We start from the raw sequence: 13,143 nt of genomic DNA, 5'->3' as shown, positions 1-13,143 counted from the left end.
ATATATCAACTCTGATATCAGAAAATCTTGAATTCCAGATAAATGTATACTCAGATTATGAGTACATTACCTTGGGCCCCTGCGAATATCACTAAGGTTAAAGGATTGTATTGTAAGAGGCACAGTAGGGAAGATGATATCCCAAGCCCTCTAAACTAAACCAAGATACACTCAAAAATCACCAAATAGCATCTAAAAAAACACTTAGAAGCCTCTGAGATCATTCTCCTTTGACAAATTAAATTGCTCTTCTCAAACTGAGTTCCTCTACTTTTATCTTAACAGTTTTTGCTGTGACTTTCAGAGTAGCCGTAAGTCATGCAGTAAATAACTGAATAAAGTTATTTTCAAATTCTGCTGTAGGCCAGAAATGTAAGATTTGAAAAGTCAAGAAGCATTTTGAGATTGAGCAATATTCACCCTATTGCCTGAAGATGGCACCTAAAAGAATTAGTCTGAGCTCAGCTTTTCATAATTACTCTTAGTATAGAAGGGGGTGTTACGTATACCTAAGGAATTCCTACCACCTTTCTAATGTAATGTGATCTTACGGTCTGTGTCCTTCCATACTGTACAGAGCACAGAGGTGTTATTTATTAGGGATAGGGGGTGACCTACTTGTAGGCTGGGAACCAGGGTATCTGAATTCCAAGCCCCATTTCCACCACAGACATCTGCTGTCACCATGGGCAATTCTCAATATCTCATGTTGCATTAGGTTTGAAATTCAAATAAATCCTTGGAAGAAGGAATGCATTACCCCTGAACATGATTTCTTATAAAATTCTGCGCATACTGAACCGGGATAAAATAAATAGATGTGGGCTGGACTGGTGGCTCAGTGATGTGCACTGCCATACAGAGGGGACAGAGTTCAAATTCTGGCTTAGGTCGTCTACTTCCCAGGTCAGCCAGAACTGGGGATGCTGCAGGGGAAGCATTCATAGTCCCCAGGGGGGGGGCAGGGGGCTATAGTGATGACACCTGATGGTCAGAGCCCATGACTGCAGGCTTCTGGAAGGAGTCCTGGTTCATGATTCCCAACTGAGGACTCGCTGCAATGGCAGGGCTAAAGTTGGGAGGGACATACAAAATAGGAGAAAAAAATCCCCAGGTAGCTGCAAATGAAGGCTGATGGTTCCAGATCCCAACCCTGGTTCTCAGTGAACTGGAAATCCGAGGAAACTTCAGGATCAAAAACATAAAAATGAATGAACATATCTAAGAACATAAGACTTGCCATACTGCGTCAGATCAAAGGTCCATCAAGCCCGGTATCCTGTTTCCAACAGTGACCAAGCCAGATCACAAGTACCCGGCAGGATCCTAAGGGGTAGATACATTCCATGCTGCTTATCCCAGGGATAAAATGTGGATTTCCACAACTTCATCTTAGTAATTGGTTCAGAATGAACTGGTGCAATCAGATTTAGTTAATGTAAAAAAGATGGAAAATATGGAAAATGCTATTAGAGCTTTAAATTTAAGAGCTTTGAACTTTCCCTGTATTAAATTTACAACACCTTGCAATGTTTTTAAGAGGTATTTACAGGAGGTCCTGTGGTTTCCAGAAGAATCTTTTCCTCCATTATCCAGGATATATTTTATAGTTCCGGTAAAGAAGAAAGATGAACTTACTAATGTGGTACAGGAAAATGGAGAAGCAGGTGCTCATATAAGTAACTTGTCAGCAGTATTAGAATCTTCTGATACAGAGAATGTGGAATATCGTGGAACTTTGCTTATGACATTTATTTTTCCTTCTGACCGCGAGTCTGTGTTGAAATTATTTCTTCGGAATTGTGGAAAATTGTTTCTGGCACAGAAAGTATGGTTGTATCCAGATATTGCCAGGACTACTCAGCAACGTCGCAAGAAATGTCTTTAGATGGGCCCAGAAGCATGTCAGTTAGGAGCTAATATGATAATGCGTTATCCATGTAAATGCGTTCTAAACTTTCAAAATAACAGATATGTGTTTTTTGAGCCTTCACAACTACGTTTTTTCCTTGACTCACATTTACCGCAAAATGTTAGCTAAATGGACAGTTGAAGTATATTGAATGGATGTCCTGATACCTTTCTCTGTTCTTTAAGTATGCACAGGTAATATTTGTTTTGTCTCTCCTCCCCTGATTTCATAGTAAAAAGAAGTGATGGGGTTGTGAGTAAAAGATTTTCTTTTTCCTGGAAATGTATTTCCTCTATGTATTTAGATTAATCCTGCCACTTTGTATTTCATTGATATGCTGCATTGCTATCTATATTCTTTAAACTTAATAAAAATAAAATGGGGAAAAAAGTAATGGTTTATGGACTTTTCCTCCAGGAATTTGTCCAATTCTTTTTTTAAACTCAGCTACACTAGCATCTTTTACCACATCCTCCGGCAACAAATTCCAGCATTTAATCTGATCATGCACTGAGTAAAAAAATTATTTTCTATTTGTTTTAAATGTACAATTTAGTAACTTCATTGTGTGTGTCCTCTAGTTTTTGTACTTTTTGAAAGAAGAAACAACCGACTAACGTTTACTTGTTGCTCTCCACTCATTATTTTATAGACCTCTATCCTATCTCTCCTCAGCCGTCTCTTCTACAAGCTGTACACCCCTAGTTTCATCAGCCTTTCCACCAATTAATCCAATCCCTTTATTATTTTGGTTGCCCTGCTGTTTACCTTTTCTAATTTTGCTATACCTTTGAGATGCAGTGACCAGAATTGCATAAAACAAAAGCATGGCCTCACCATGAAGCGATATAGAGGCAGGATAACATTTTTCATTCCTTTCCTAATATTTGCTTTTTTGGCCACCACTGCACACTGAGCAGAGGATTTCTACATATTATCCACTTGTGCACACTGACTGCTAAGCTATATTTGTTACATTTTATGCTTGGAATTTGTGCTACTAAAACTTACCCTGAAGAACCCACTACAGTAAAGGCTATGCATAACCATAGTATTATGGTTTGAGTTACTATAATATACCAGTTGTATGATTTAAATGGCCTGTGAAAAATTACAACCATGTTAACACTAGAACTTTACCACAGAAATGTTCTAAGGACCACATGCCATTACTGAGCCGTGTAAATCAAGTGTCCATTCTGACACAGAGCACTAACAATATAGAAGACCAGATTTTGTGAATGGCTCCAGACGCATAAAAGCAGCCTTGTCATGAATATCAAACAAATAAAACCCGTCTGGTGCCTGGGAGGAGATCAGAGGTGAAGATTCTAAATGTCAGTGAATGATTTTTCAAAGAGGTGGAATTGAACTCCTAAATTCCAGGTAAACAGCCTAAACCTTGGACCACTAAAAGGCTGATATTCAGAAGTTCAGCTTTTACACATACTAATCTTCCCCTTTAAAAATATCCCCTTTCTGCCCCTGGAATACTTAGCCAGATAATTCTGAGGTGGTCAGCCAGAGGGGACTTTCAAATCCTGCCATTTGTCCGGCTAAGTTTGAACTTAGCCGGACAAATGAAGCTGAATATCGGGATCTTTGCACTTACAGTTCACTGACACGGAGATTGAGTTTATCCGTTGAGCTACTCACATGCAAACATGTTCAGCCTTGTGTTCAGAGTGATTATATTAGGGTTTATATTTTAGGTTTTTTATTTGTTATGGCTTTTTTTGGCATGATTTTTAATTTAATTTCATATTTTGGTAGTTTACATATGGAAAACAACATTTTTGCACATGAACTTCCAAAATGAAAACAAATACACATCCCTAATTTATTTATACTGTATATATATCTCACATCTAGATATACATACTCCGGACTCAGGGATGTAAGGAATCTGGCATTATTCAGTATATAAGAAGCTAAAAACCCACCAATAGACATTCCAGCACACAAGAATCAGTAGGTTTTTTTTCTCATGATTTTCTTCCGAGGGAGATATTTCCTTAACTTATGACTTCACCACTCAAGAATTATGAAAAATGGCCTTCTTTGAAGACATGCAAAGTATGAAGACAGCAGTTTCTCCGCTAAATTATGCCACATTGCTTTCAGAAAGTATATGCTGCACAAAGATCTGATTATTCAGTTTTGGCATCTGTTTACCATATTGTTTCAGACTTCACCTAGTGTATTTGGCTTCTATTAACGTCAAACTGTAACAAACCATCTGCTCTCGTGCTAGCTTTCTTTAACCTTGAAGAGATTAACTGTCATCTGTTAATGTAATTCATTACAGTTATTTCTTAGTTATGAATAGTACTGTATGAACTAGTTACTACTTTATATACATTGGCATATGGATGCATACATTTGCTTATGTTTTTGGCCTTCACTTTGTGATTTCAGAACATTTTTTTTTTGGATCACAAAAGCCAAGGGCCACCTTTAGTGTGAATAATATACATTTTTCTCTTTAGCAATACAAGGAGTAACTATGAACTCATGAAACAAAACAATGGCCAAAAACCACTCACAATGTTCATCAGGGTCAAAAGGTACTTCTGTACATGTTCTTTCCCATGGAACTGTACGACTGAGTCATCTACCCCAAGGAGAACTTCGATGTTGTAATCATCGTCACTAGCGTGCCTCCGATGTCGTCTTCTTCTTGTGCTATTCATTTGGTCATCGAGGATATTGATCATGCTGTCTATGAATTCCAGACCGTCAGGGGGAGTCCCTAAAATTCAAATTATGAATAGACTATTAAGTCATTAAAATATGTTGCCTTAGATAACACCAAGAATAAATCATGAACAATGAAGCAATACCAATTTTTTTTTTTATCAAGGGGTGCTTACCAAATGTTTTCCCCCCACTTGATGAGACAAATTATATTACGATAACAAAGAGTAACAAGCGACTCCCAGGAATTTTCAAGAGTCCTTTCTACCATTTTTACAAACAAAGCTCAACTAATAAAACCTAGAACAGAGATGCTATGTGCGAATGTTATTATGGTGGAAATCTCTTACAATGAATTCTATTGTATTGAATTGCACAGCATGGCATGAATTTCCTCAATATTTCCTCATATTCTAATAAATATGCCAACAGAATAAAAGGTTGTATTGAAGGGACCAGTTTCCCTTTTTTAGTGATCACTGTGAAAAGTTTATAAACAACAACAACAACAACAAAACAAACCTATAATTTGCATTTCCATCATACATATATTTATTTATTTATTTATTTATTTCGGATTTTTATATACCGACATTCTCAATACAAGTATCGAATCAGGTCGGTTTACATATAACAAAACTTTCGCACAAAAGGCGTTACATGGAACAGCGTTTCTTAACATATAACGTATAACATATTGCATTTAGCATATAACCTATAACATATGGATATTAATAATAAATTAAATTAAATATTACATAGATAATAATAATAATAATAATAATAATAGTAACTCGTCAACAGGACGTAGGTGAATGCTCGGCATGATTATAGCGAGAATAAATATCTAGAAAAAAATTAAAGGGTAGACTAAATTGAGATTTGAGGGTACACAGACCATGTTGATGTGCAAAGTATGCGAGAAATCCATGAGTTAAGGAAGACAGATGAATCAGAGAAGAAGTCTTTAAGAAGTCTTTAAGGAGTCTTTAAGAAGTCTTTAAGGAGTCTTTAAGAAGTCTTTAAGGAGTCTTTAAGTCTTTAAGAAGTCTTTTATATATTCAACCGATTTAAATGCATTACCATGTATCATTCTCACTGTATTTCCTCCCAGCTAGCATCCAGTGCACGGAGGAAACCTTTTACTCTAACCTCAAGAAGTCCCAGATGCAGAGAACATTTGGGCGGCAAAAGTAAGTTTATTGTGAATGACCTGCAATCATACATATCGTTTGCACCGCTTCATTTTTCACTATGCAATAAATGTGATATCTCAGTAAGTCATGAAATGCAGACCTACACCAGAACTGACTGCAGAATCAGATTCTTGGTATATGTGCTTGCTCTATTTCTTCTTATCCCATGCTAGGATGTGTATTCACCAATAATACAGACCCTCCTCCCCAAGGCTCTTTCTGCCCTGGCTTCAGACCACTCTTGCTGACTCACACCAGCTCATCCTGTCACAGCGCAATCTACTGTATTCCTACCCACTGATGCAATGGGCCTGGAGATTTTACACCCACAATGATCTCATATGTTTTTAGATACACAGCATGGCCTGTTGCCTTGGGATTTTATTCACTTTGGCTGTTTGCCTCTTTAATAGGGTCAGAGGTTTTCATTTTGCTGATGTAAGTACAGACACTGTCCGACAAAGTCCTGAGAATGGAGTAGAGGAAGAATAAGGAGAGCATCAGTTTAAATCAATATAAAATGTAAGGAATGAGGATTAACAAATATGGTGGACTTTCACATTTTAATATAGGAGGTGTTTCTTCACAGAAATGGCTGTGGGTGCATGGAATGTGTGACGTTCAAAAGGGCGTGGGATAAACACAGAGGATTCTTAGTGGCTAGGGGATGGAAATGGGGTAACCTATGGCAACTTTAGATGTAACATTTCTGCATGGGGGGTAACCTGCACAAAGTGGCAGTTACAACCCTAAACATTTTGCTGGGCTAATTAGATGGACCATTTGGATCTTTATCTGCCATCATTTAATCTAAGGTCCATATTCATTAGGTCGGGTAGCGGACAAGTTAAAGTTCGCCGGATAACTTGTCCCATATTTTCAGCAGAGTAAATGTCCTGCTGAATATACTACCATAAATTTATCTGGCTACATATAGCCAGGTAACGTTAGGGCTAATTGGCCAGCATTTAAATAAGGCTGATTAGGCTTAAAGTTATTTGGCCACACAAGGCCAGATAACTTGCTACTTACCCAGATATCTTTGGAAAAAATCTGGGTAACTAGAACTCCTTGCTAAAATAAATAAAATGAAATCTCGGGCCTCCCGGCCAGATTCATCCCCTCTCCCCCCCCACCCCCCCCCCCCCCCCCACACCACCCCCCCCCAAGTATCACCCATACGCTGACCCAGAACCCTCTCCCAACCCATTCATAAGGTTTAAAATAAAAAGTAAACCGCGGCACTGGGCCCGGACCTCCCACTTCCTCCCCCCCCCCCCCCCCCCACGCCAAATATAAAAGAAAACCTCATCAACCCATTCCCCACGCTGGCACTTGAAGCCCTCCCACCTCTCCACCCACCTTAATCAGGGCCATTTCTTATGCCGGAATTGCAGAGCCATACGATCCTGGCCCCTTCCAGCGTTACTTAGGTAATGACGCTGGCAGCTATTCTGCAGCGTACATGTATGCTTCCAGGGTTATTAACAGAGTAACGCCGGAAGCGGCTGGGATCGCATTGTTCCACAGAATATGCTAAATTTTGAGCTAACTGTCTAAATGGCTTTTGAGTATGAACCTCTCTGTTACTACGATTTTGTCAAATTGTTTGAAATGCATATGCATCATGGGATGTGAATTCCTACCACCCTTGACTGTTTAAAACATGAAAATATAATTTATTGCAAATAATAATCTAGCCAGTGCTCTTTGCCGCTGAAGGTTTAAAAAGCCCCATCCAAATGTGTTTCTAATTAGATACTGTAGGAGTTTGCTATAAGCCAAAGAAAATAGCAACTACAGCTGAAAGATAACTCAAGGGACCCTGTCAACATGTCACTTTCCTCTCATCACATGCATGATCTCTTGAAGAAGAAAATCACATTTATGTCTCCTGTCACTTGGTGGTATATTCACAACTCTTCAGGCTTTAATAATAAATATGAGTTTCTTTGATTAGTGCTCAATAACACCTTCCTTGTTAAACATCTGCCTACCTTCTCGTCTTGCCTAAAAAGATTATTATATATGTGCACAAATAACCTACTGCAGTCTGTCAAAAATATGGTGTTCGCATTAATCATAACATGGTCACCCATGGGACATTTCAAGCAAGTGCTGGCCAAGCTAAATGCATTGTTTGTGCACATTTTCATCATAGCTTCATGAAATTATAAACACACACAAAAGGGATGAATTAGTACATGTTTGAAACCATGTGTTAAAAAAGAATGCATGTATATTTTTACATGAAGTTATACACACAAATCATCAGTGCAAAGTACAGGAAAATATCTTTTTTTTTCCCCTCCCATGGCACTCTGATTCATTTCCAATTTTCTGAGAATGCAGACAATGAAAGCATCCATGCTTTACTCAGAGTAAAAAAAAAAAATGTTTAAAATTGGGAAATTTTCAATTTTGAAATCAGAGGAACCATTGTGGATACAGTACATGATATACCAGTACTTATCCGATTATCAAAGAGCATCTATAAACACTCAGTTGCCTCTGGGGTCATTCTCCTTAATCATCAGATCTCTAGTGGCCAAATAGATCATTTCATTTTAGTTTTATACTTATTACAATTTGCATTTGAATACTACAAAACATTCTTACAAAGCTAGGTATGACAGAAAAAAAAAAAAGAAAACCAGACAAAATTTCAAATAGATAAATCTAACAAATAATGTAAAAAAATAATAATAAAAATAAAAATACTTCAATAAAGGAGAAGAGACTGAAACCAGCAGCACAACAACCTACAAGCCAATCCCGAAAAGAAACAAATAATCATGAATCAAATATTCTACAACGCCACATTTTACTCAATTTTCAGATGAAACAGAACTGACATTGCTTCAGGAATGAAATTCTATAGGAAGAAGTTTTCTGTTTGAACCCAAGGGAGGGAGTATCAGCTCTCAAAAGCTAGTTTATTTAGGCGTTTTATATACCATCGTTCCAAAAGAAGATCACAACGGTTTACAATGTCCGCATTCATATTCATAGTCAACAATCACATACTGTGTGTAAACATTCACCTTCTAGTTCATCACCACAGTGTATACATATTCTAGTTCATAATCATAAATATTCTAGGATGTCACAATAGCTACTATATAATCTAGTTCATATTCATACATTTTTCTTGGTCGACCTAACAGTAAATACAAGTTCCAATTTTACTAACAGTACACTTCACATCATTCATTACTTATTGCTCGCTCTACTAACATTCAGGCTGATACAGTAAAGTGCACGGGAGAGCCGGCGCGCGCCCAGGCACCTCTCCTGGGTGCGTGATTTTGTATTCAAATTAGGGTCTGTGCTAATAAGGAGGCGCTAGGGTCACTAGCGCGTCCCTAGCACCTCCTTATTGGTAGAAGCGGCAGCTGTCAGCGGGTTTGACAGCCAACTCTTAATTTTACCGGCCTCGGTTGTTGAACCCGCTGACAGCCACAGGTTCAGAAAACGGACGCTGGCAAAATTGAACGTCTGTTTTCCAACCCGTGGGCAGATTTTTTTTTCTATTTTTGGGGCCTCCAACTTAATATCGCTATGATATTAAGTCGGCGGGTGTACAGAAAAGCAGTTTTTTCTGCTTTTCTGTACACTTGCCCGGTGCTGTCAGAAATTAGAATGTACAGCTTGGTCACACATTTTGCTTTCTGTATTGCGGGTGAACAGCTAATAGGCTCATCAACATGCATTTGCATGTGATGAGCGCTATTAGTTTCGGGGGGGGGGGGGGGGGTTGGCCGCACATTTTCCACACACTATTACCCCTTACTATATAAGGGGTAAAAATAGCGCGTCGAAAATCGCAGACAAACGGGGCTAACACTGCGCTCGGCCAAGCACACCATACTGTATTGGCCTGAGTATCTCTGGTACTGATGTGGCAGTTATCCCCATAATGGTATTTTACGTTAAATCGTAAGCATTCCTAAAGAGCCATGTTTTCAGTTCACGTGTGAAACTCTTTCTTTCTGTTATCTGCCGTACTGACTCTGGCAGAGAGTTCCACAATTTGGGAGCCTCTATGGAATACATTTGGTCTCTTATTTTAGGTGTGCGTTCTGAGAGGAAGGTACCATTAGAAGTCCTTTGTTTTGTGATCTTAGGTCTCTCTGTGGTGTGTAGTGTTGAATTGTCACTCCTAATAAATCTTACTCTTTTTTTTTATTAACCTTTATTTTCGTGTAAATAGCTGAACAAATGTCTCAGAAAATATCATGGACGTTCTTATAACAAATCAAACACATAGCTGGATACATCAGATGGGATGAGATAGGTTGAGCATGGTTTTTGGTAGTAATGATTTGATTATTGTGATTGCAAATGTTATGTATTTATATATTTGACAGCATTTTATGTAGTTTTGCACTGTTGCAAGCCACTCTGAGTTTTTTTGAAGTAAAGCGTGTGTGTGTGTGTGTACACACATGTACAAATTGGAGAAAATTCTTTTTCACTCAATGCACAATAAAGCTCTGGAATTTGTTGCCAGAGGATGTGGTTAGTGCAGTTAGTGTAGCTGGGTTCAAAAAAGGTTTGGATAAGTTCTTGGAGGAGAAGTCCATTAACGGATATTAATCAAGTTTACTTAGGGAATAGCCACTGCTATTAATTGCATTGGTAGCATGGGATCTTCTTAATGTTTGGGTAATTGCCAGGTTCTTGTGGCCTGGTTTGGCCTCTGTTGGAAACAGGATGCTGGGCTTGATGGACCCTTGGTCTGACCCAGCATGGCAATTTCTTATGTTCTTATTCAAAGAGCTTAGAAATATTTCAGAAGAGGAGCTGCATAACAGAATTCTTGTGCAAATGTTTCTATTAAAGCTCCTTTTACTCTGAACCTCTTCAACAGATGCTAGTTCCAATTATGTGTCAGCAAGAGCATTTGCAAGGGAGCAGTAGGTTTTGTAGGACAAAAACTGCCTTAAATAGGGAAGGCAGAGTCTCCCTTGAAAACTATAGGCATTCCTCCAAATATCTTTGAAATAGTTCCATGCCAGAGATATGGAAAACTATATGCCACTATATGGAAAACTGATTACCTAGACATTCTTCAGCCAGGTGTAATTCTGAAGATTTTCAATCCTCATGGCAGTAGTCAAACTATCTTTGTCAACCACAGATTTAAATGAATCCATCTCTCTTAACCTCTGTTCCAAATTTACAACAGATACAGAAACTGCCTTAACTTCATTCTGATCGGATTCCAGTTTATTTTCGCCAGTCTCCACTTTGCTCCCAAAATTCCTTATATCTTGTAATAAATCTATTCTCAGATAAAAAAAAAAAAAAAGGCCCTTCCAAAGTGTGTCCAGAGTAATAACTGGAATATCTCAAACCTGTGCTATACTACGATTCCCCCCCTCCCCCCCCCCCCATCCAACATCAACAATTCAGCCATTCCAGCAAGAAATACAAGCTGCCCCAGAGAGGCTTTTACTACCTCCGTACAGATCTCAGTGAGTTGGGAAATGCCATCAATGCAAGATGTCTTGGATGCAGACCCTGGCCTCATCATTAGCAGGTTAGAAGGAATTCTTCCCATAAGGCCTCATATTTCACTGGGCAATAGTTGTTCAATCATGGCCATTGTTCTCACCAGTATCAAAGCCTTTTCTGCCAGAGTGCACTGCTGAAGTCTCTGTGGCCACCCAAATTCTCCACTTTTTTTGTTTTTACCCAAGGACAAGGCTACACAACAGTGAACATATCCATCAGGCCAATCTTGTTGGCATCTCCAGAGGGAAATATCTTTCGACTCCTTTTGTATGCTTAGGCTTAGTAAAGTTCAACAAAGACAGACTAAACTGCAACTAGAAAAATGATGCCCCAAGGGGAAAGAAGCAGACACTTCACAGTTAAGTCAGTTGCTAACGGCCATCTTGTTCCCTTTGTGGTTCCATTCTTACCAGAGCATGAAACATTACCTAAAAGCTTTGTAGGACCACCTGGCTCTGGGTCCTAAGGACCAATCGAGTGCTGCTTTTCTCAACTCCTATTTCAAAGTATTCTCTGAGTTTCTCAGGGTGGCAAATTACACAACAGGAACTGAAAATATTGGGATGGACTCACTTGCTCCTTTATTGCTGCAGAACTAACTAGTGATTATATCTGAATGTTGGTTTTGGACAGCAAACCTCTACTCTATTAGTTCTTATTACATTCATTTTTTTTAACTCATTAAGCACCAAGATAACTCAAATACAGATTTAGAATCAATTAAATCTGACTTCTGTTGATTTGGTCTGTTTTAATTCTGATTGTATGCAATTCACATGAGATATCAAAATGTGGGGCCCGATATTCAGCCCTGGATAGATAAGTAACTTAGCCAGATATGACTTATCTGACTAAGTTACAAAATGATAGTCAGTGGCAAGGCTATGCCACTGAAAATCCGCAGTCAAGGCACTACTTAGCCAGATAAGTTAAATGCAGCTAAGTTAGATCAGCTCTATGGCTAATCTAACTTACCCGATTAACTTAACCAGATAAGAATAATATTGCTACTTATCTGGTTAAGTTAACTGGATAAATAGTGCCACCCAGATCCACCCACTGACCACCCACAAATTGGCCAACTAAAAGATAACTCGATAAGTGCTACTTATCCAGCTATCCAGCGCTAAACATGTTTTCAATATTGGGCCTGTGGGTGGTGTTTTGACTCTAGCAAGCAATTCATTGTTTCTCCATTAATTACTTTTATCTGTCTCATTATATGCATCAAACACCCAACAAACATGAAAGCCTCTGGTGAAAATCGCTCACAAACAAAAATTATCAAATACAAACAGAGATATAAGGATATATTGCTTGTCTTGGGAATGACCATTCAAAGACACTGGTTGAGTTTCAACACCTTGCATCTGCTTCAGGGGATAGGGGATAAGGTTAGAATTCATATATCTTCTAACTGCTGTCTCGCCATTATGTGCATTACAATATACCAAGATAACAATTTAGGTATTCCTAATGTAAACTGCCCCTGTGAGATGGGATCCTCTCCTGCTATGTATTAGGTGTCCTTGGCTGAGAATTACACTTTGGGGGTTCCCTGATGTTGCTCACAGGGCGTCACTGCCAGAATTAGGTTTTAAATGAAAAGGGGTCCGTAGCCCACCCAATCAAGTCTCTCAGTGGTAGGGAAGGAGAGCAGGAATAATTACTGGAAAACAAATCTACAAAACTGAGAATGATTACTGGAAAACAAATTTACAATACCAGATACTCTGTCAAATGTGTATTGCTTTTATTATACTTATACCATTACCAGATCAATTTCTAATACTTAACTTCTCTGTTTTTTGTTTAGAA

The 13,143-nt window shown here is 38.6% G+C and overlaps 1 protein-coding gene across 1 annotated transcript in view; it reads right to left on the bottom strand.

Annotated features, from left to right (window-relative positions):
* Window positions 1-13,143, bottom strand: part of LOC115079701 (A disintegrin and metalloproteinase with thrombospondin motifs 2-like) — a 292,174-nt gene that overhangs the window by 84,274 nt on the left and 194,757 nt on the right. The window contains 1 exon segment of the mRNA XM_029583448.1: window positions 4,459-4,664. Coding sequence (XP_029439308.1) covers window positions 4,459-4,664 — 206 coding nt within the window.

This window comes from Rhinatrema bivittatum, chromosome 18 (assembly GCF_901001135.1).
Source record: "Rhinatrema bivittatum chromosome 18, aRhiBiv1.1, whole genome shotgun sequence".
Taxonomy (NCBI): Eukaryota; Metazoa; Chordata; class Amphibia; order Gymnophiona; family Rhinatrematidae; genus Rhinatrema; species Rhinatrema bivittatum.
The sequence above is the reverse complement of the archived record's forward strand: the minus strand, read 5'-3'. Positions and strand labels throughout refer to the sequence as shown.